This window comes from Esox lucius, chromosome 20 (assembly GCF_011004845.1).
Source record: "Esox lucius isolate fEsoLuc1 chromosome 20, fEsoLuc1.pri, whole genome shotgun sequence".
NCBI classification, from domain to species: Eukaryota; Metazoa; Chordata; class Actinopteri; order Esociformes; family Esocidae; genus Esox; species Esox lucius.
The window spans coordinates 12,755,198-12,779,614 of record NC_047588.1 but is presented as its reverse complement, the minus strand read 5'-3'; the positions used below and the strand labels follow the sequence as shown (position 1 = coordinate 12,779,614).

Below are 24,417 nucleotides of genomic sequence, written 5' to 3'. Positions count from 1 at the left end.
TCTAATGATGTTAAAGGAGCTATGCATTATTACTGCATTGCATATTTTCACACCAGAGACTACATTATGATCGGAATACACTCTGAAGCCACCCATTATGCTTAATGATTACAGTATCCTCCAATCTTTTTGTCTACTATCATCTGCAATGCATTTGATCATCAAGACGCTGTGCAACCCCACCAACTCAACAGACAGGAATTATAGTAATCCAATCAGAATGCCAGCTGTAGGTGTCACATGCAATGCACTCATAGACAAAATTCCTTCTTATATGATGTCCATTTTGAAATCTTCTTTATGATCTTCACTCTCTCATATTAGCATTATCTGGCTCCTCCAGTCCTTATGACTTAATTTACAATGTGCAAACTCTCCTCAAGAGCCAAGGAAATTAGGTGATGCAATGACAGGGGGAATTAATAGAGCTAGAGACCTGTTCTCATTTTTCAAAAAAGGTTCACAGAGGAAATCAGAACAGAGAATGTCATGGACAGTACAAGCTGAGTATTGCATTGACTCCCAAATCTAAAATCTATTTCAATACTGAATACATAGTCACTAGTGAAATATTCTCCTTGAAATAGCATGTTCTGATTTTACTTCAATATTGCATTTTTATTATCACCTGCAGGTTAAACTATATAGCTACAACCCATAATGCAAAATCAAAAGTACAGTAGGAGTGCAGTACCTGTTTCCCAGAAGTACACAGACTTAACGTCCTCCGCCGTCTGTGTGTTAACCCTCCAGGTGCCACAGAGTAGCAGTACTGCTGCCCAGAGGTATTGGCTGCCCTTCGTCTTAACGTTTGGGGTCCTTCCCGCACCCCTCCACCTCCACCCAAACCCCATGGTCCTCTCCAGGGTTAAAGTAAATCCACACAGTCACAGAAGGTTCCGGCAGGCCAAGATAGCCCGATACGTGCAAAGGTTCCAAAGGCAGAAAAAAACTATTTGTGTGATTTGTCCCACTAAAGGACTGGTGCTTCCTCTCCTGAAGGGCAGAGCAAGTGAATACTCTGTCTCTGTCTCTCTCTCTCTCTTTCTCTCCTCCACTACCCAGTTCAACTCAGTGTGTTCCCAGAAGAAGCCTGTCAGTTAGAGGAGTAGAGGTCCAGACAGACCGTTGATCCTCCATGCTCTCTGGTGCTGCTGCTGTTCTCAGCGGCTTCTGCCTCTGTCCTCTGGCTGTGGAGCAGTGACAGTGGCTGTGTGTCTGCAGTGGTACCTCCCCCTCCCTCTCCCTCTCCCTCTCGCTCTCTCTTTCTGCTTCTCTCTTTTAGTCACTCTCTTCCCGTCTTTCTAGACTCCAACTGCCTCTTTTTTTTATACACGCTGTCTCTTGCCCGGGGCACAGGGACGGATATGTCTTCTCTTCCACTCCTAGCTAGCAGCACTGAGAGGACAACGGGAGACCAGCATTCACACTGAGTATAGCAGCTGCTGTAAACTCACCTCCTAGGATCGGAAACAGTGTAGCTGCTGTAAACTCACCTCCTAGGATCGGAAACAGTGTAGCTGCTGTAAACTCACCTCCCAAGATCAGTGAATGAGTAGCATAAAGCAGGAAGATGGAGACATGGAGGGGCATGGGAGAGGGGTAAGAGAAAGAGGCAAAGTGTGTCTGTGTGCGTGTGTTTGTGTGTCTGTTTGTGTGACTGGGGGGTGTATAGTGTTTGTGAGATAGTGAACAGGGAGATGATACAAGAAATACAGAACAACATAATCTAGTACATTTACATAGACTGCTTAGTAACTGGCTGTTATGGTCTGTTGTAGTTTATACGTTTCTAGATATCATAGCAATGCTTCAAAATAGAACAGAAAGAAATGATTTCCCACATCAGTTATTGTAGGGGAGGCAGTCTTGTTCCTGGCAGGGTGCATGTATGTGCATGATTCTCGCCTAACTAGGCACCACACTACACTAACTGACCTAACTGATCCGTTCAGAGATTGGCAGAGTTCAACACGGCAGTCTTCAAGGTTGTTTTAATCATAAGGAGTAGGACAGTCCTCTCTGGTCTAACGGAAAAATGTGTCGGCCTCCCATTCTATTTCGGGACTATGAGGAGCACGACACAGACGTGACAAATCAACTGCGCATTAGTCAAGGAGCCGAAAAACTTCAGCAATGAACCAATAAATCCTAGGGCACGATTGTTTTTTGGGAATGGAACAGGCTGCGACAAGATAGAGAGACAAGACAGACAAGAGGCAGAGATAGATTGTGATATAACCTGGGAAGCAAGCAGGTGGATATACCTCCGCTCTACACTCCTCCCCCATAGTCATATGCCATGTTCTTTAGCTGACAACCAAAGCTAAGACTCTGCCCTGTTTTCTGACCTGCAGACATGTGGGTCTGCTGAGCTGATTAGCTTTATCTAGCATTAGCTTAGCATTAGCTTAATGAGGACAAATGCTTCAGAGAATATTCAAGCATTAGCTACATTCTCACTGACATTGCAGATTGATGGGTCAGGACGAAACAGATTGGATGCGCCCTTCTGGTAAAAACGTTTTAGTTACAAAAAAGGAAACAAATTACACATTGTTTACTCAGTCGCTAGACAAGAAATGCCAGCAAACAGTGTTATCTTTAAGTTAATTTGGCACAGTATCCAAAGCCTAATGTTTTAGCATCTGGGGAACAAATGGTTTAAAATTGTAGATATGGTAATAGTATTTTTCATGTCCAAATCATTCACAAATATCTTTCATTGACTGTGAATGTAGAGAAGTCATGATGTACAGACATTCTAGTGTCGGCATAACTTCAATCACTGTAATTTGAAGTCCGAAAAAGAGATATGACGTTTGACAAATTCCTAATGATTCTGAATTCATAAAACACTTTTATTTTGCATTCATCATTTGTCTTTACCTGATATGAACCATTGGAAATAGCCTACTGCTATTAAAAATAACACATAATTAATGAGTGAACAAGGTAATTTCCTAGCATCACTGGGGCATGGAGGCCACATTCTATGTCCGACTGAGTTAGTTTGTGTGTCTGTGTGTGTGTGTGCGTGTGTGATTTTGGTGTATGTGTCTTTGTATGTTTGGTGTGTGTGTGCCTGTGGGTTTTTGGTGTGTGTGTCTGTGTGTGTGTGTGTGTGTGTGTGTGTGTGTGCACGCGTACAAGTTGAACAAAATCCTACTATTCCTATCATCTTGATTCCAACACTATGCAACGCCAAATATCCATAATGACATTCATTACTGCCTAGAAATCAATGCAGAGGTCAGCTAATGGACTCTTATAATGGAGTAATGAATGTATCCCACGTGGACATGTTGGATGGTGATACACAACTTTCATTCCATTTTACTCTGAAACTTTGTTGTAACTTGTTAGTCAGCCGATAAATATTATCGTCAACACAATTATGCTGATCAAGCTGCAGTGAAGGATATAAAACGCATTCTGGAGTAAATGACAGTGACAGAACAATAGATAGCATATAATGTAATTGCATTTAGAGTATTAGTTGTCAAATTGACTTAATGGTGAAATATTCCCAATGCATTCTATTTCTGAAAAAAACGTTGTTTAGAAATTTACATAATTAGATTTTTTTAAGACATTGATTGCAATAATGTTATGACAAACAAGGGCGCCACACCCCCAGAATCTGGTTATAAATAACCAGGCAAACTAACCACCAGGAGAGATTCATGAGGATTATTAATATGGATTCATCAAAGAATTTGTATCCATGGAATGAAAGAAACCATTAAAACATGCCTCCTAATGAATAATCACCACTTAGGCTTCACACTGAAAATTTACCAGAAGACAAAGTACACCACTACAACTGAACCAGACAAAGAGTAACATAAAGCTTTTGTGAAATATACACACACATTATGTGTGACAGAATAGGGGATAAACATGTTATTAGTTTGCAGTTCAGAAATAAAATATATTGCATCTGAATATGGGTAAGCAAAACAACCAAGATGGCTAACGTTTCTACAAACCATTAACACATTGCCAAAATGGTTCATACCTTTCACATCCTATCAGGGTCATAACGGCTTCATTGAGAGAGACTAACTGCCAGCTCCAATTCCCTTTCCTGTCCCAGATCAGTCTTGGCTGTATTCTGCTTCATTGATTACAGCACCATAAAGGGATTAGGAGCAAAGTCATCACTGTAATCTCATAGAATCAAGCACCATTTCAAGCGGGGTTTACAGGAATAATGGTGTGATGACAAAACATCCCAGTGCAACATTGCACTTTTACCAGTTGGACATCTAAACCCGAAAGGTAACCCCCAAACACCACCTAGAAATGCTAAGTTTCTGGTTCACTGTTTTTCTTTCTTTCGTAACCTGGTCTGGGATGTTGGTATTTTCTCTGAAACTCTCACATTAGACACACGCGCAACTGATCCCAAGTTTGTTTGACAAATGTAAAGGGGAACAACATGTTCATAACATGGTCATCAACCTCAAATCTCCTTCCACCTAAAATAAGTCCCACTCTACAAACAGTCATTGGTTTAGAGCAGGGGTGTGCGAGTGTCCACAGGTTTTTGTTTTTTCCTTTAAATTTGTTCCCAGTTCAGCCCTAAACAACCAGGTGAGGGTAGAAACTAACCAATTAGTGACCTAATCAATCAATCAATCAATCAAGTACAAGATGAAAGCAAATACCTGTAGACACTCAGTCCTCCATGGAACCGGTTTGACACCTCTGGTTTAGAGGACAAAACTGATTCTTGCACACTGAAACAGACAGAACAAAACTAATCCCAGAGAACAGCCATCTAACCTTTATGCCAAATGAGAGATCATGCAGGACCAATCCTCAGCTCCTTAAGGAACCAGTATTCCATGATTATTTGAAACCTACTGTATCATCTCAATCTCTGTAACTGATGTCAACCTCCACATCTTTATTTGCCAAACTGGAAAATCTAATTCAATAGATACTGGATAGAGAGAATGCTCATCACCCACACAAAAATAATAATTGAAAAGTAATGTTTTTAAATTTGAATACAATCTGATTCTCAGAGCCAGATGTGTAAATAATTTCTTAATTCTGTGGTGGAAATTTCATCATGAAACCAAGGTATTAATTGTTTTTGTTATTAATATCGCTCTACAGAAAATATGGCAGTTTTTTTTGTATTGTTTACCATTTACTACGTAATTTAATATAAAGGAATAGGAGTGGGGGAGTGGACTGTGAGCACAGCATGTATGTTTTTACCACATAAAGGAGTGGATACATAGAGGGGAGTAGCCCATACTCCAGGCCCATAAAACCAGCCTGTGGTACCTAGAAACCTGTTTGGCTGTAATCTAGTCTTTATGCCATGAATGAATAAAATACCTTGGTAGAACTTCAGACTGCAACTAATTCACAAGATTACATTTTTTATCTGTTTCCACTGGCAAACATTTTCACAGATGATTGCTTGATGACATAGAGGTCTCAGAAACTCATGTAGCAAATATGATACAATTAGTGTTACAGGGTTTTCAAAAACATCTTTTAGTCATTGGTAGCAACCTATGACAGATGTTTAATATTAATGTACAATGTATGTACAATTCATAATTCTTGGGGCAAATTGGGTTTATACAGTATATGGGTCCGGTCAATACTTGGGTTTGTATACACACAAAGCTATAAAATGTAGTATTTGATACACTGCCGATTTTGCAGGTTTTCCCACTTACAAAGCATGTAGAAGTCTGAAATGTTTATCATAGGTACCCTTCAACTGTGAGTGACAGAATCGAAAACAAAAATTCAGAAAATCACATTGTATGATTTTTAAGTAATTCATTTGCATTTTATTGCATGACATAAGTATTTGATACATCAGGAAAGCAGAACTTAATACTTGGTACAGAAACCTTTGTTTGCAATTACAAAGATCATACGTTTCCTGTAGTTCTTGACCAGGTGTGCACACGCTGTAGCAGGGATTTTGGCCCATTCCTACATACAGACCTTCTCCAGATCCTTCAGGTTTCGGGGCTGTCGGTGGGCAATACCGACTTTCAGCTCCCTTGAGATGCCTCTAACGGAGCCACTCCTTAGTTGCCCTGGCTGTGTGTTTCGGGTCGTTTTCATGCTGGAAGACCCAGCCACGACCCATCTTCAATGCTCTTACTGAGGGAATGAGGTTGTTGGCCAAGATCTCGTGATACATGGCCCCATCCATCCTCCCCTCAATACGGTGGAGTCATCCTGTCCCCTTTACAGAAAAGCATCCCCAAAGAATTATTTTTCCACCTCCATGCTTCACGGTTGGGATGGTGTTCTTGGGGTTGTACTCATCCTTCTTCTTCCTCCAAACACGGCGAGTGGTGTTTAGACCAAATAGCTCTATTTTTGTCTCATCAGACCACATGACCGTCTCCCATTCCTCCTCTGGATCATCTAGAGGGTCATTGGCAAACTTCAGACGGGCTTGGACATGCGCTGGCTTGAGCAGGGTGACCTTGCGTGCGCTGCAGGATTTTAATCCATGAAGGCGTAGTGTGTTACTAATGGTTTTCTTTGAGACTGTGCTCCCAGCTCTCTTCAGGTCATTGACCAGTTCCTGCCATGTAGTTCTGGGCTGATCCCTCACCTTCCTCATGATCATTGATGCCCCACGAGGTGAGATCTTGCATGGAGCCCCAAACTGAGGGAGATTGACCGTCATCTTGAACTTCTTCCATTTTCTAATAATTGTGCCAAAAGTTGTTGCCATCTCACCAAGCTGCTTGCCTATTGTCCTGTAGCCCATCCCAGCCTTGTGCAGGTCTACAATTGTATCCCTGATCCTTACACAGCTCTCTGGACTTGGCCATTGTGGAGAGGTTGGAGTCTGTTTGATTGAGTGTGTGGACAGGTGTCTTTTATACAGGTAATGAGTTCAAACAGGTGCAGTTAATACAGGTAATAAGTGAAGAACAGGAGGGCTTCTTAAAGAAAAACTAACAGGTCTGTGAGAGCCGGAGTTCTTACTGGTTTGTAGGTGATCAAATACTTATGCACAGTGGGGAGAACAAGTATTTGATACACTGCAGATTTTCCTACTTACAAAGCATGTAGAGGTCTGTAATTTTTATCATAGGTACACTGTAAAACCCAGAAAATGACATTGTATGATTTTTAAATAATTAATTTGCATTTTATTGCATGACCTAAGTATTTGATCACCTACCAACCCCTAAGAATTCTGGCTCTCACAGACCTGTTAGTTTTTCTGTAAGAAGCCCTCCTGTTCTTCACTTATTACCTGTATTACAAAACAAATGAAAAGATGTTGGAGGACGCCATATGTCAAGCATGGTGGAGGCAATGTGGTGGTCTGGGGGTGCTCTGATGGTTGTGAAGTGGGAGATTTGTATAAGGTAAAAGGGATCTTGAAGAAGGGAGGCTATCACTCCATTTTGCAACGCCATACCCTGTGGACAGCGTTTGATTGGAGCCAGTTTCCTCCTACAACAGGACAATGACCCAAAGCACAGCTACAAACTATGTAAGAATAATTTTGAGAAGAAGCAGTCAGCTGGTATTCTGTCTATAGTGGCCAGCATAGTCACCGGATCTCAACCCTATTGAGCTGTTGTGGGAGCAGCTTAACTGTAATTTTATCCCTGATGTCCTTACCCAGCTCTCTGGTCTAGGCCATTGTGTAGAGGTTGGAGTCTGTTTGATTGAGTGTGTGGACAGGTGTCTTTTATACAGGTAACAAGTTCAAACAGGTGCAGTTAATACAGGTAATGAGTGGAGAACAGGAGGGCTTCTTAAAGAAAAACTAACAGGTCTGTGAGAGCCAGAATTCATACTGGTTGGTAGGTGATAATATACATGTCATGCAATAAAATGCAAATTCATTATTTAAAAATCATTCAATGTCATTTTCTGGATTTTATTTTAATTCCATCTCTCACAGTTGAAGTGTACTTATGATAAAAATTACAGACCTCTACATGCTCTGTAAGTAGGAAAACCTGCAAAATCAGCAGTGTATCAAATACTTGTTCTCCCCACTGTACATGAGTTTGAATTGGAAAGATAGCAAAATGAACAGGAAATAGACACTGACAATGAATAAAAATTTCTAATAAAAATCATTTTGTGTCCTTCAAATTTTGCTTTCATCAATGAATCCTCCATTTGCAGCAGTTACAGCCTTATAGACCTTTGCATTCGAGCTGTCAATTTGTTGAGGTAATCTGAAAAGATTTCACCCCCTGCTTCCTGAAGCACCTCACACAGGTTGGATTGGCTTGATGACCACTTACGTATCATATGGTAAAGCTGCTCCCACAACAGCTCAATAGTGTTCAGATCGGGAGACTCTGCTGGCCACTCCATTATAGACAGGATACCAGTTGACTTTCTTCTTCCCTGAATAGTACTTGCTTGGTTTTGCAAAATGGAGTGAAAGCCTTCCTTCTTCAAGATCCCCCTGTACAAATCTCCCACATTATCACCACCAAAGCACCCTAGACCATCACATTGCCTCCACCATGCTTGACTGATGGTGTCAACCACTCCTCCCTCTCCTCTTTTTATTCTGGTAGGAGCCAGTTTCCACTGTCCTGTGAAGAAAGTACACAGCGTAGTAAGAGATCTTCAATTTCTTGAACATTTCTCAGATGGAATATTCTTCCTTTCTCAAAACATGAACAGACTGAGTCTCAGAAGAAAGTTCTATGTTTCCGGTGATTTTGAGCCTGTAATCAAACCCACAATTGCTGATGCTCCAGATTCTCAAATAGTCTAAAGAAGGCTAGTTTTATTGTTTCTTTAATCAGCACTACAGTTTTCAGCTGTGCTAACATAATTGCAAAATGGGTTTCTAATGATCATTTAGCTTTTTGATAAACTTGGATTAGCAAACACAATGTGCAATTGGAACACCGGACTGAGGGTTGCTGATAATGTGCCTCTGTAAACCTAATATTCCATTAGAAAACCGCCATTTCCAGCTACAATCGTCATTTACAACATTCATGTCTACACTGTATTTCTGATCAATATGATGTTATTTTAATCAGGGGGAAAGTTGCTTATCTTTCAAAAACAAGGCGAAATATTTAAGTGACCGCAAACCTTGTAATGGCAGTGTATGTAGTAAAAAAAATGAAAAATTGTTTGTGGCTTTAATCAGTCTGGAGGCCCGTATTGGTAAAAGAAGGTGGTCAGTGTTTTGAAGCAATTGTCATCTTCAAGGGACTTGAAGAGTGCCTTTTCAACACCTGTGGCTAGGCAACATTTGGACTTAAAGGATTCTGCCAATGCTTCCTGAACTATAGATAGCGAGTGGTTCTCCACTGTCAAAGAGTAGGTAATTTTCAGATGGCTCGCCATGCGGTGCAGCCCTGGAAGCATTTCACAAGCTTCAAAAAACAAAAACGGTGGATAACTGCAACAGTAACTTTGCCAGCAAAGGATCTGGGAGAGTCAGACAGGGAACATACCTCAAACAGTTTCATACCTCTAGAGCCAGTGTACTCCATGTATTCATCCTTGGGTGTGTGTCAAGATGGAGAGTGGGGCCTCCCATGCTATGGTCCGAACTGGGTGCCGGGATCCGCAGGCTGTTGCTGTCCATCCGTAAGAAGAAGCCGGAAAGGGCAGCGGAAATATGACTTGTCAAAATGGAAGATTATCCTCTGTTCTGGCCATCTTTTTGGGCAGCTCCATTGTAAGGAACATGGAGGTTCCCAAGACAAAAGCTGTGTCATCCTGGGACCCGTGTGATGGACATTATGGCACTGATTCCAAGCAGTCTGCACAAACACATGGATGTGAGATCGAATGGCATTATAAATTGCTGCTCCAAAAATGGTTGGAACAGGATTGAGGGTGCGATTGAGTCTCTGGTAGCCACAAAGACACAACCAGATTATCTCTGACCCTTTGCCCTCCCTATATGGTGACATTGAACGTTTCAGCAGGCTACTAGAATTTTACAATGGGCTGCAGGATTACTGCAATATATGGGGGCACATTTGGACCGAACTATGACACTTTCTGGAAACAAATTAAGTTTATGAAGTGGAAGTATCCACCCAAATCACTGGAGAGTTTAAATTTCATCCCAGCACTTCAAGGCAGCATTGAAGAGTAATGAAATAGTAATCCTGTGCATTTAACTCATAACCATGGGACTTGCTCATCCAACTCCCATGATCTTAGTATCATTTTACAGAGGGTACATTGATATTAATTCTCCTGTGACTTTCACAAAATGTAGCTTTAGGACTAACAGGGCAAATCTGAAACTTGGTTATTAATAAAAGTTATGAAACCAATATTGCTGGGTACAATATATTTAGAGCAGATAAGATAAAAGTGGACATATTTGTATTTATAGATATACCGCACAGTCTCTCTGTGAAAGTTTATCTACACTTCGAAGCAATTTAAATTGATAGTCTTGAGCCTGAAATTACAAAGCAACTGTAATGTTACTTTTGTAGGTGTATAAAATCCATCCTCTGCTAAGCAATATATGCTGAACAGACGTAAAAGAGTGTCCTAGAGCCAGAGCTCCCTGTGCCTTTGTAGTGTAATGAAAGATGTGTTTTGGAAGGTGTGTGAAGGTGCCCTGTTGTCTTGTGTCTGTACTTAGTGGGACATCCTAATCTCACACCAATGGGCCTAATTGCTTCATGAAAGGAGCGGACATACAATGTGGTGGCCAAGCACTCATATGAACCAGGTGTGAAGATGGACAAATCAACAAAGATTTACATTTGTAGGATTAACTGCACTGTTGTTTGCTCTTTCAATGTGAGTCCCACGAAGGGACAAACTCTCCAATAGGTCTCAATGCTGCACATGTTATGTATTGTTCCATGAGAACAAATGGTGCTAACTGAATACATGTAAATGTGTGAATGCCGGTTTCTTTGTTTTCATTGTATCAGCGAAGGGGAGGTGATTCTATTATAGATGCAATGGGGGAGTTTGGAATCGGTCTGTCTGGTTGGCATTGTGAAACATTACTTACTGTAGTGCTAGGAGTCTATCGTTAATAGATGCTCAAAGCACATTTGTGCTACAGTATAGTGTGTTTTAGATACTTAGTAGACTTTTTTAATTGATTAACTTTTACCCATTACTATACCTTCATTCGGGGGATTGTATGTCAATATCCCTCTCAGGGGATACTGACATTGTGTAGCCCATGGAGAAATGGCTCACCAGGCAATGGGTAGTCCACACACTGTTAAGAACCAACTAACCAACCTACTAGCATTTATAGCAATTATATCATCTAAATTGATTATCTTTGAAGATTTTAACATGGACTGAGAAACACAGGATTTATATATTAGACGAGTTCTATACTGGGCTAAATCGTACCAAGCTTATCCCGAGGCCAACACAGCCTAGTCTAAAGAAAGACTACAAAGTCTACAGTGATTGATTACATACTGCCAACTTTCCTGACAACAATTTGGTGGGTGGTGTATTTCGACCAGACATTAGTCAGAATCCAGAGAGCTAAATATTGCATACTCACCACAAGAAACAATTTGAAATGTTAATGAACAAGCCTTGTTACACGACATTGTTAGAAATTGGCGGTTTCGTATAGTGGTCAAATAATGTAGAACCCGTATCAAATCGAGGGAGAAGTTTGCTCACATTTATTGGAGAATTGCAGCAGAGATGTCATTCGATGAACGTTCCATTATCTTCTCACTGTAATGTTGTTTGGCAGTTAGCCTATACATTAAGGGTGTTTCTAACTAGCAAAGATCAGGATTCCAAGACAGTAACCCCCATGCCATATGGCCATCATAAAAATTCCTATGGTCATTAGAGCACAACCTACAGAGAGATAATCTAAACAGAGATGTTTCTGTTGTTCTCAATATTTAGACACATTCACTTCCAATGAAACGTACATTCATATTGTAATTGTTAATGCTCAGATTCTACAACATTAACCAAAGTAACTGTGACTGCTTTTCTGCTATGCAAGAAGCCGAAATGGCACCAAAGCATTGCTTTTACTTACATGCAGATTGGCATGCTACATATAAAAAAAAAAAAAAAGAGTATCATTGAAGAACTCGACTTTGAACTCATCCAACCCTTGGTTCAAATCTGACATAGTTGATGCTATTCCCAAGAGAAACATGGCATGGGGGTCAAGGCTAGAAAAGCCATTTAAAGTTCTGACAGGCAGACCTTTAAGTGACTGAGAAACTTGTGTGTAAAGCTTGTCAGAAAATCTGAATGACTAATATGTATACACATTTTCCCTCTCTGACACAACAGATTGTTTTGGGACTCTGGACTCAATAGAGATTTCATTTTTTTGACAGCCATTGAAACATTGTATAATATTAGCTAGCTGTTTCATTTTTTTGTTTAGTAGTTAGCCAAGAGATATATCAGTCTTTAATTTAGCTAACATTTCAATATTTGTACTTTGAAAATTACATGAAATTAATCTGAAATAATTAACTGTTCTGTTCGTAATTTTTATGGACAGAATTTCTAGGCGCAGCCAGGGGCCGGAGAATGTCAGGTTTGGGGACCACATGATTTCGTCTCTGCTCTTTGCGGATGATGTTGTCGTGTTGGCCCCTTCTAACCAGGACCTTCAGCATGCGCTGGGACGGTTTGCAGCCGAGTGTGAAGCGGTGGGGATGAGAATCAGTACCTCCAAATCCGAGGCCATTGTCCTCAATCGAAAAAGGGTGGCTTGCCCACTTCAGGTTGGTGGAGAGTGCTTGCCTCAAGTGGAGGAGTTTAAGTATCTAGGGGTCTTGTTCACGAGTGAGGAAAGGATGGAACGGGAGATTGACAGACAGATCGGTGCAGCTTCTGCAGTAATACGGTCAATGTATCGGTCTTGTCTTGGTGAAGAAAGAGCTGAGCCGCAAGGCGAAGCTCTCGATTTACCAGTCAATCTACGTTCCTACTCTCACCTATGGTCATGAGCTTTGGGTCATGACCGAAAAGACAAGATCCCGGATACAGGTGGCCAAAATGAGCTTTCTCCACAGGGTGGCTGGGCGATCCTTAGAGATAGAATGAGAAGCTCGGTCACCCGGGAGGAGCTCAGAGTACAGCCGCTGCTCCTCCACATCGAGAGGGGTCAACTGAGGTGGCTTGGGCATCTGTTCCGGATGCCTCCGGAACGCCTTCCTGGGAAGGTGTTCCGGTCCCGTCCCACCGGGAGGAGACCCCGGGGAAGACCTAGGACACGCTGGAGGGACTATGTCTCCCGGCTGGCCTGGGAACGCCTCGGTGTCCCCCCGGGAAGAGCTGGAGGAAGTGTCTGGGGAGAGGGAAGTCTGGGCATCTCTGCTTAGACTGCTGCCCCCGCGACCCGTCCCCGGATAAGTGGAAGATGATGATGATAATGAATTTACATAGCTTAAGTCTCAATTGTTTACCAGACATGTTAAAAACCCTTAATATTTCCCTGTCTTTCTTATCACCAGGAGATTTCATGAAGATCATGAAAAATGGACTTCCATGAGAAAGCAGTAGGCTACACCAAGTGTAAGATCACACCCTGCTGTATATATATAAGAAGGGATGTGCTGGCCTAGCTACATTTCAAACATGTTCTGTGATCTTTAAGATGGGCCTAAAGAAAGCTACAGCTACACAAAACTAAATTAGTCTTACAACAATATACAACTACTGCATATAATTGTGTTGTCTTCAAAGGTAATTTATTGCCAAACTTGTGACAACACTAGTTTGGCAAGGAAGTGACAGATGAGGCAGTGATGAACGTGTCCCAGACTGCTGACGTCATTATGAAGAATCTGTTGGACATTTAAGGCAATGCCTTTTCGTTGTTGACAAAGAGCTTTGACTACACAGACACCCAGAAAAACAATCTCTTTATGTTTTCTATAAGTTGCCATTGAACTGTAGTTTATTTTTGTGGGCCTGATGATATGCACAATATGACCATCTATCACAGAGAACAATGTCCTTCCCCTCTTTTCATGAACATTTCAGATTTAAACCATGAATAAGTTGTGCTGAATGCCTTTTGAATAAATCAGACTGAGCTGAAAAACAAACATACGTGTTTGCAAGGTCATCAAAATTACAATAATTGTTAACTCTTTTCCAACTGCTCTTTTCTGTGTTGATCTTTAGGAGGAACAGCTAGTTCTACTGGTACAGACACTGGACATATTGACCTCAGTTTTGCAACCATTCCATACCGGTTGTCAATGTGGATCCTGTCTGAGATCCTGGAGGCTCCAGCTGATTCTCATGGCAGCCTCGGAGTCCATGGGAAGGCTGACCACACCCCGAGGTCAAGTTCTCTCTAATAGTTTCATTTCATATTAAACTATTAATGTATATGGCTCTGGAAACTAGCAAATAAAGAACAAATATTTTAATACATTCTGAATGACAAATTATCTACATTTGTGGGTATTAGGAAATTCTTCCCCTCTTATTTGGACAATATTATAACTAAGACCCGTGATGCTATGATGTTATATCTTTTTTAGTTTTATATTTGTTTATATATATAATTAATTAGCTAATATATGCATTTCCATTCTAGTGCCTTGCTGGTCCATCATTGGAACAATGGGGGGTGTGGGTTTGGGACTTGAGTGTTTGAGGAAGAGTGTGGGTAGGATTTAATTATACTTGAATATTTATTCAATGTTAGTTTTATTTGTATTTTCTCTTGTGGCATCATTATATATTTTTTGTTCTATTTCCGTTTTATAAAAATATTAACTAAAGCAAATCCCTGATTAGTATTTCACTCTTTATGTGTGGGTCTAATAAAACAATCTGAATCAAATAGAGCATCGCATTTCCCCCACTGCAGACCAGAGCCTCATTTTGATTAGGATTGTGCTTGGTTGTGATAGGTGTTAGACAGGGTAAGGCCTGTTCAACACAAGGTGTGGTCACTTTAATGGAGCTGTTGTTCTGTTGTTCCCTTTTAATAGTGATTTTGGGAAAAGATACAGGTTCCTTTAGGGGTTTGGGTTGTGTTGGAACTAGATTTTGCCTTTGGTTGTTGTTTTACTGTGTTCTTGTACATTCAAAAAGAAAATAAATATTATAGGCACTGTCTCTGCCCCATCCACCCTGGCTTCTTTTAACAACACATTTGAAATGGCAAAGGACATATTCCTTCATCAAATATTAGTACAGCATCAGCAACACATTCAGCGTTAATTGCCCTGATTCTCAGAACAGTCTGATAGTTGATTCTGAGATAAACACCACTTCAAATAAATGTAGGATTTTTTATTAGATCACCCCGTGGCAGGATAAATGGCACTGCAGGACACTCAAGAGTGTAATGGAATTGAGAATGGAAAAAGTTACTGAAAATGTCAGACTTCATTTTCCCTTAACAAAAATGTATCATATAACCTCAGATTGAAGAGGAACAATGCGCATTCCGTCCTGGTCGTGGAACAACCGACAAAGCTCTTTACTCTTGCAAGGATCCTGGAGGAGGCCTGGGAATATGCCCATCCTGTCTACATGTGTTTTGTGGATCTGGAGAAGGCGTATGACCGGGTCCCCCGGGAGATACTGTGGGAGGTGCTGCGGGAGTATGGGGTGAGGAGGTCCCTTTTGAGGGCTATCCAATCCCTGTATGTCCAAAGTGAGAGCTGTGTTCGGGTTCTCGGTAATAAGTCGGACTTGTTCCAGGTGGGGGTTGGCCTCCGCCAGGGCTGCGCTTTGTCACCAATCCTGTTTGTAACTTTTATGGATAGGATATCGAGGCGTAGTCGGGGTGGGGAGGGGTTGCAGTTCGGTGCCCTAGGGATCTCATCGCTGCTTTTTGCAGATGATGTGGTCCTGATGGCATCAATGGTCTGTGACCTTCAGCACTCACTGGACCAGTTCGCAGCAGAGTGCGAAGCGGTTGGGATGAGGATTAGCACCTCTAAATCTGAGGCCATGGTCCTCAGCAGGAAACCGATGGAGTGCCTTCTCCGGGTAGGGAATGAGGCGTTACCCCAAGTTAAGGAGTTCAAGTATCTCGGGGTCTTGTTCGCGAGTGAGGGGACAATGGAGCGGGAGATTGGCCGGAGAATCGGAGCAGAAGGGGCGGTATTGCATTCGCTTTACCGCACCGTTGTGATGAAAAGAGAGCTGAGCCGGAAGGCAAAGCTCTCGATATACCGGTCAATTTTCCTTCCAACCCTCACCTATGGTCATGAAGGCTGGGTCATGACCGAAAGAACAAGATAGCGAGTACAAGCGGCTGAAATGGGTTTTCTCCTTAGGGATAGGGTGAGAAGCTCAGCCATCCGTGAGGAACTCGGAGTAGAGCCGCTGCTCCTTTGCGTCGAAAGGAGCCAGTTGAGGTGGTTCGCGCATTTGGTAAGGATGCCTCCAGGCACGTCCAGCTGGGAGGAGACCTCGGGGTAGGCCCAGGACCAGGTGGAGACATTATATTTCGACACTGGCCTGGGAACGCCTCGGGAACCCCCAGTCAGAGCTGGCAAATGTGGCTCGGGAAAGTGAAGTTTGGGGTCCCCTGCTGGAGCTGCTGCCCCCGCGTTCCCGATATGGATAAGCGTATGAAGATGAGAGACGAGATGAGAAAACCAACCCTGCAAACATAGTATAATCCTGTTGATGCAGGCTTATTGACCTGCTGTAGCAAACTAGCTCAAATCTACGTAACAAATTAGCCTACGTATACATAAATACACATAATAGAAAACACGCCTACTAGGATTGATTTTTACTTCAATGTCAAACGCGTCTGTGTAGGGCCTGCAGACTCCGCAGAGAGCCGCCCAGGCCTGCACAGCCAGGCCACATAGGCTACGCGCATCAGCTTAAAAATCTAAAGACTGTACCAGTCATTTGTTTGCATGGCTGCATTAATTTACTAACTACTCAGTTAAATTTAGATGTAGCTATCAATATTGCATCTGTAGAAACAGACATTTTATGTAAAGCAAGTTTGGCTAGCTAACAATAATAGTAGTATTTTGCCATGCTTTAGGTAAAGAAAGTTTGGCTAGCTAACACTAATAGTACTATTTTGTCATTCTTTAGTTATGTAAAGCAAGTTTGGCTAGTGTGATGGCAATTCCATTGATCGACACTCTTAAAATAGTAAGAAACAGAGACAAAATTCTCTAGGCACAAGTAAACCATTTTAATATTATTTGCAAATAAGAGAGACGCGTCAACCGCTTACAAACAATCGTCCGAGGAGTCTCTAACATGATACATGAACAATCCGTATTTATTACAGTGTCAAGGGGTGTGGTAAGTTGTTGCCCATCTGTCTTGTCAATAAAACACAATCCCTTTGTTCTATCACGTCCTAGGCTTCACACAAGTCACATGTTGTCCTCCCCCATCTGGATAACCTTCTCAACCCTTGAGGGGGACTTAAAGCATCTGGACAACCTACAGATAGACAGATTTATGATTAACCCTATAATCTACTGTTACCAATCAAGAATGCCCCCTAGGGACAAACACCAGATCCCTCTCTAACACACTCATCTTCACATCCAAACAATGGGACTCAATGGGACAAAAAGAATGCACCAGGTTTTAGAATTTCCACAACACTAGCTAACACTTGTACAATTTTGCCATGTTTTAGGTAAAGCAAGTTTGGCTAGCAAACACTAATAAATACTATTTTTCCATGCTAGCTAGTTCATCCAACATTAAATGCAAAGTAAACGTCTCGGATTTCGACGTGATCTTTCTTCGTTTTAGCCGAAAGTGAAAGGGGGGTAGGTACAAGTTTCAGGCAACTTTAGTTTAAAGTTGAATGGAATTATGTATTTACTTGAACCTGAATAACCTTATTAATTAGGAGAAAATGATTATTACCATCTCTTAAAAGTTATGCTTTGTGTTTTTCATAAGTTTATGCATTACTTCAGTAGGCAGGGAAGAGACAAGAGTCTTGAGAGCCAACAGGGACAGGGACAGGGAAGAGGAGAGAGTAGACCATAGTGGGACAGAGGATAGAAGACAGCAGAGAGAAGAGATGGAGATTATCAATTAAAAAGATTACTTTTATACAACAACAGTGATATTGTGGCATAAGTTTAAGGTAACTTGAATGCAGGCATATGCCGGTTTATTTTCAGTCATGTACTGCAAGCTTATGTTATGCCCCTCTCCCCGCTTTAGGTTGAGTAGCCCTGTTGAATAGTAAAATATGTTGTCATTGCAGATGGAGTATAGCAGCAACTCATAAATCCCACAGTCACCAGACACTGACCTGGACTCAAATGTAACTACACCAGCTGCATTCAGTTGACCTCGAGGCTGGGGAACAGACCATCATTAGAACCTGCCACATCTAATTACAAAAGACCTGTCCACCAAAAACAACCTAAGAGTGTCTCTCCAGGTACAACTTCCCTCGACTCATATTCATCCTCCTAGAGAGCATCAACAGAAATTTGGAAGAACGATGACCGGACAGCTCGACTTAACCTTCTGGATCAGTGCAGAAAAGAGGGAAGAGAGACATGCCATGCTCACTGAAGAGCTTGATGTTGATATTGCAAGATTTGTCACACTATAAGTGACTTGATCTACAAACTGCCACAACATAAAAAAGGTCTAACCAAGTTCAAAATCCATCAGCATTTATTTGAGATGGGGAAAGAAAGTCCTGGAGACACGGCCGGCTGAATACATTGTTTGAATACACACCCTGATTTTTGAACAAAATAATTTAGTGCACTTTCTTTCCATTTTAAATAATAAGTTCTAAGTAGTCTGCTCTTTTCAATGTTTGAAATACTATATTGTTACATTTACAATTGTACATACAAATTTAACAAATAAAAGAGGTTCTTTGAATGTGTATGTCAATAGTTCACAGAGTTCAGTAGGGCAGTAGGTCAGCTCCCAGCACCGTATCCTGCCAAGGCACATGAAAAACCTCATCAGGTCATTACAGACTCCAACAGCAGCCCATGAGGCTCTCCCTGCGACAGCAAAGGTGCCTCCCTCTGTGACCTGTCTCCTCCACTACCCCGGCTGTGCTTCGCCATTGTTCAAAACAGAGTCTTTGAAATTGGGTGGTATATACACTGAAAAAATTATAAACGCAATACTTGTTTTGCCCCCATTTATCATGAGCTGAACTCAAAGATCTAAGACTTTCTCTATGTACACAAAGGGCCTATTTCTCTCAAATATTGTTCACAAATCTGTCTAAATCTGTGTTAGTAAGCACTTCTCCTTTGCAGAGATAATCCACCCACCTCACAGGTGTGGCATATCAAGATGCTGATTAGACAGCATGATTATTGCCCAGGTGTACCTTATACACAATAAAAGGCCACTCTAAAATGTGCAGTTCCATCACACAGCACAATGCCACAGATGTCGCAAGTTTTGAGGGAGCGTGCAAGTGGCATGCTGACTGCAGGAATGTCCACCATATCTGTTGCCTGTGAACTGAATGTTCATTTCTCTACAATAAGCCGTCTCCAAAGGCAATTCAGATAATTTGGCAATACATCCAACCGGCCTCATAACCGCAGACCACGTGTAACCACACCAGCCCAGGACCTCCACATCCAGCATCTTTACCTCCAAGATCGTCTGAGACCAGCCACCCAGACAGCTGCTGCAATAATTGGTTTGCAGAACCAAATAATTTCTGCACAAACTATCAGAAACCGTCTCAGGGAAGCTCATCTGCATGCTCGTTGTCCTCAACGGGATCTTGACCTGACTGCAGTTCGTCATCGTAACCGACTTGAGTGGGCAAATGCTCACATTCGATGGTGTCTGGCACTTTGGAGATCGAGTGGTCCATGGTGGCGGTGGGGTTATGGTATGGGCAGGCGTGTGTTATGGACAACGAACACAGGTGTATTTTATTGATGGCATTTTGAATGCACAGAGATACAGCGAAGAGATCCCGAGGCCCATTGTTGTGCCATTCATCCACGACCATCACCTCATGTTGCAGCATGATAATGCACTGCCCCATGTTGCAAAGATCTGTACACAATTCCTGGAAGCTGAAAACATCCCAGTTCTTGCATGGCCAGCATACTCACCAGACATGTTACCCATTAAGCATGTTTGGGATGCTCTGGCATATACGACAGCGTTTTCCAGGTCCTGCCAATATCCAGCAACTTCACACAGCCATTGAAGAGGAGTGGACCAACATTCCACAGGCCACAATCAACAACCTGATCAACTCTATGCGAAAGAGATTTATTGCACTGCGTGAGGCAAATGGTGATCACACCAGATACTGACTGGTTTTCAGACCCCGCTGATCCCCCCAATACAGTGAAACTGCACATTTTAGATTGGCCTTTTATTTTGTTTGCGTTTATAATTTTGTTCAGTGTACATTGTTGCAGGTGTGTTGGCAGCATCTAAATATAGGCCAGACAGTTGTGTAGTGCAACACAGGCCTTAAAGGGATAGTTGGTTTAAAAATCATATTTACACTTTAGTAATCTGTTGCAGTAACATAGATTTTTATAAACTGTACAGTGACCAAACAACCAGGGGAATTTGGTCAATCCAAACCAGCACAAGTAAACTATTTCATACAGCCATTCACAATGCTTGTTTGCTTTGGCGATTACGTCATCGGGTTGGGAGTCAACTTTAACCTCTAGAGGCTACGCGAGGTGAGAGTTTCTTAAGCTAGCCCATTACGTGAATATTTTCGGTGGACTTCTTATTTTCTATCATTGTGGAAAATACCGCAATCTTGTTTTGTTTGCAAAGAAAATATACAAGGGACCTGGGGAGAGGAAAATATACAAGGGATCTTGGTGTTTCACTCGTTGCCATATCTTAATCCAGATACGTAGAACACTTAATTCTACCACATACAATTTAGTTAGCTATACAGGTATATTGACTCTTGGTTAAATAAATTCAATTATATACATTTGTTACCATTGTCTGATTAGCTTTGTTAACATCAGTTGAATAGAATAGATTTTGCTTTGAGCTAAAGCCTCCGAGTTAGCGTTTGTGGACCAAAAACAATGGACAAGACAGTAGGTTTACATTCAGGGTTTAGCAAATTAGCTCAGATTAGCAATTTGACACTTTTTGCATGTTGCTGATCATACTATAGATCAGGGCTGGCCAACCCTGTTCCTGGAGAGCCACTGTCCTGTAGGTTTTCTCTTCAGCCTCATTTGTGACTAACCTGAGTCTGCTTTTCATCCAACTACTAATTAGAATCAGGTGTGCTGAATAAGAGTTGGCATTGATTCAACAAGGTGCTGAAAGCATTCTTTAGACAGGGCTTAAAGACGCCATTCCATATATTATATTCTGATGTATGTATTAAAAAATATATACACACATTTAACTTCATCCATATTCCCAGCTCAGAAGTATAAAAACTTGTATTTCACCTTGAGGTGTGCATGCTAAGCATACTGCATGAAACAATTTATGTTCATAGTCCAAAATGATATAAATGTATAACATATTTTGTATAATATTATATTTTATCACTTCACAGCAGACTTGAATATACAACCAACACCTTCATATTAATGACATCTACACTCACCTAAAGGATTATTAGGAACACCATACTAATACTGTGTTTGACCCCCTTTCGCCTTCAGAACTGCCTTAATTCTACGTGGCATTAATTCAACAAGGTGCTGAAAGCATTCTTTAGAAATGTTGGCCCATATTGATAGGATAGCATCTTGCAGTTGATGAAGATTTGTGGGATGCACATCCAGGGCACGAAGCTCCCGTTCCACCACATCCCAAAGATGCTCTATTGGGTTGAGATCTGGTGACTGTGGGGGCCATTTCAGTACAGTGAACTCATTGTCATGTTCAAGAAACCAATTTGAAATTATTCGAGCTTTGTGACATGGTGCATTATCCTGCTGGAAGTAGCCATCAGAGGATGGGTACATGGTGGTCATAAAGGGATGGACATGGTCAGAAACAATGCTCAGGTAGGCTGTGGCATTTAAACAATGCCCAATTGGCACTAAGGGGCCTAAAGTGTGCCAAGAAAACATCCCCCACACCATTACACCACCACTACCACCAGCCTGCACAGTGGTAACAAGGCATGATGGATCATTGTTCTCATTCTGTTTACGCCAAATTCTGACTCTACCATCTGAATGTCTCAACAGAAATCGAGACTCATCAGACCAGGCAACATTCTTCCAGTCTTCAACTGTCCAACTGTCCAGCTGCTGCAATAATTGGTTTGCAGAACCAAATAATTTCTGCACAAACTATCAGAAACCGTCTCAGGGAAGCTCATCTGCATGCTCGTTGTCCTCAACGGGATCTTGACCAGAATGCAGTTCGTCATCGTAACCGACTTGAGTGGGCAAATGCTGAAGTGGGGTCTTCTGCTGTTGTAGCCAATCCGCCTCAAGGTTGTGCGTTTTGTGGCTTCACAAATGCTTTGCTGCATACCTCAGTTGTAACGAGTGGTTATTTCAGTCAAAGTTGCTCTTCTATCAGTTTGAATCAGTCGGCCCATTCTCCTCTGACCTCTAGCATCAACAAGGCATTGTCGCCTACCTGAGCATTGTTTCTGACCATGTCCATCCCTTTATGACCACCATGTACCCATCCTCTGATGGCTACTTCCAGCAGGATAATGCACTATGTCACAAAGCTTGAATCATTTCAAATTGGTTTCTTGACAATGACAATGAGTTCACTGTACAGAAATGGCCCCCACAGTCACCAGATCTCAACCCAATAGAGCATCTTTGGGATGTGGTGGAACATTAGCTTCGTGCCCTGGATGTGCATCCCACAAATCTCCATCAACTGCAAGATGCTATCCTATCAATATGGGCCAACATTTCTAAAGAATGCTTTCAGCACCTTGTTGAATTAATGCCATGTAGAATTAAGGCAGTTCTGAAGGCGAAAGGGGGTCAAACACAGTATTAGTATGGTGTTCCAAATAATCCTTTAGGTGAGTGTAGACGTCATTAATATGTCAGTAATGATTATCATTTTGAAGGTGTTGGTTGTATATTCAAGTCTGCTGTGAAGTGATAAAATATAATGTTATACAAAATATGTTTTACATTTATATCATTTTGGACTGTGAACATAAATTGTTTTATGCAGTATGCTTAGCATGCACACCTCAAGGTGAAATACAAGTTTTTATACTTCTGAGCTGGGAATATGGATGAAGTTAAATGTGTGTATATATTTTTTAATACATACATCAGAATAAAATATATGGAATGACGTCTTTAAGCCCTGTCCCCCTGTCAATAAAAATACACTGTACCAAAATATACCAAACTCATGCAGTTATTGATTCTCTACCTAACCATTATTTTCAATGAATTTAATTTAATCTGGAGTATAGAGTGGATATAAAAAGTCTACACACCCCTGTTAAAATGCCAGGTTCTTGTGATGAATGAGAAAAATCATGTCCAAACGTTTTCCACCTTTAATGTGACCTATAAAATGAACAATTCAATTGAAAAACAAACTGAAATCTTTGAGGGGGAAAAGTAAAAAAATAAAATGTTTCATTAATTAAAGAGGGGGACACCATTTCCGCCAGGCACCGGCCAAATTGGTGCCCCAGTGTCAATCCAAAAACATAGTACCTAAGTTTACCAAGGTCATAGAGTTATTTATCCTCTCCCTCACCAACATATTTAATAGGTTTAATTCAATCTGAAGTACATTTTCATTCTTTAAAGAGGGGGACATCATTTCCACCAGGCACCGGCCAAATTGGTGCCCCAGTGTCAATCAAAATACATAGTACCGAAATTGACCAAAGTCATGGAGGTAATTATCCTCTCCCTCACCATCATATGTAATAAGTTTCATTAATTGTGGATAATATCTTCAATCATTAAAGAGGGAGACAACTTTTCAGCAAGGCACCGGCAAAATCTGTGTTCCCCTGTCATTCAAAATACATAGCACCTACATTTTCCAAATCTCTTATTGATTCTCTTACCTTACCAATGTGTTTAATTCATTCTGGATAATATTTTAATTCATTAAAGAGGGGGCAACCTTTACACCAGGCACCGGTGAAATCAGTGCCCCAGTGACATACATTTATCAAATGTATAGAGATAATATATTTAAAATACATATATTTTCCATATGGGTAGCTTGTTAATATTGACAGAAATCACAACAAGTGCACAAGATATCACATGCTCCCATTGAGAGAAAGGAATATTCAACAGCAGCGCATGCACACTTTCGACAGGCACACTGAATTCGCAACGTCACTGAATTCTTCGTAACGGGGGATTAACTGGTTCACCATCGTCAGCTGCTGTTCTAGCCTCTACTAGTTTGGTCAATTCATCCTCTGTGTATTCTGGTTCGAACAAGGTTCTATCCCCGAAAAAAATCTTCTTCCTTGAGATATTTATGTATTTTCCTTGTCTCATAAGCAAGTAAACTTTGACTATCCTT

At 41.4% G+C, this 24,417-nt stretch overlaps 1 protein-coding gene and 1 long non-coding RNA gene across 11 annotated transcripts in view; one reads left to right on the top strand and one right to left on the bottom strand.

The window, feature by feature from the left end:
• The window catches only part of LOC105021890 (thrombospondin type-1 domain-containing protein 7A), a 109,410-nt gene extending 108,099 nt beyond the window's left edge, over positions 1 to 1,311 (bottom strand). For all 9 annotated transcript variants that reach the window (XM_034288856.1, XM_034288857.1, XM_034288862.1 and 6 more), the window contains exon 1: positions 695 to 1,311. In XM_034288856.1, the coding sequence (XP_034144747.1) occupies positions 695 to 854 (160 nt within the window). In that variant the 5' untranslated portion in view covers positions 855 to 1,311. The remainder of the gene's footprint in view (positions 1 to 694) is intronic.
• LOC117593481 lies at positions 1,295 to 18,865 on the top strand. 2 transcript variants are annotated; one of them, XR_004574902.1, is made up of 4 exons: positions 1,295 to 1,602; positions 13,452 to 13,512; positions 13,684 to 14,290; positions 18,179 to 18,865. It is a non-coding gene; the product is annotated as an uncharacterized LOC117593481 (long non-coding RNA). The 2 variants fall into 2 exon arrangements; XR_004574901.1 differs by having other exon boundaries at positions 1,490 to 1,602; positions 14,128 to 14,290.
• Positions 18,866 to 24,417: the final 5,552 nt, after the last annotated feature.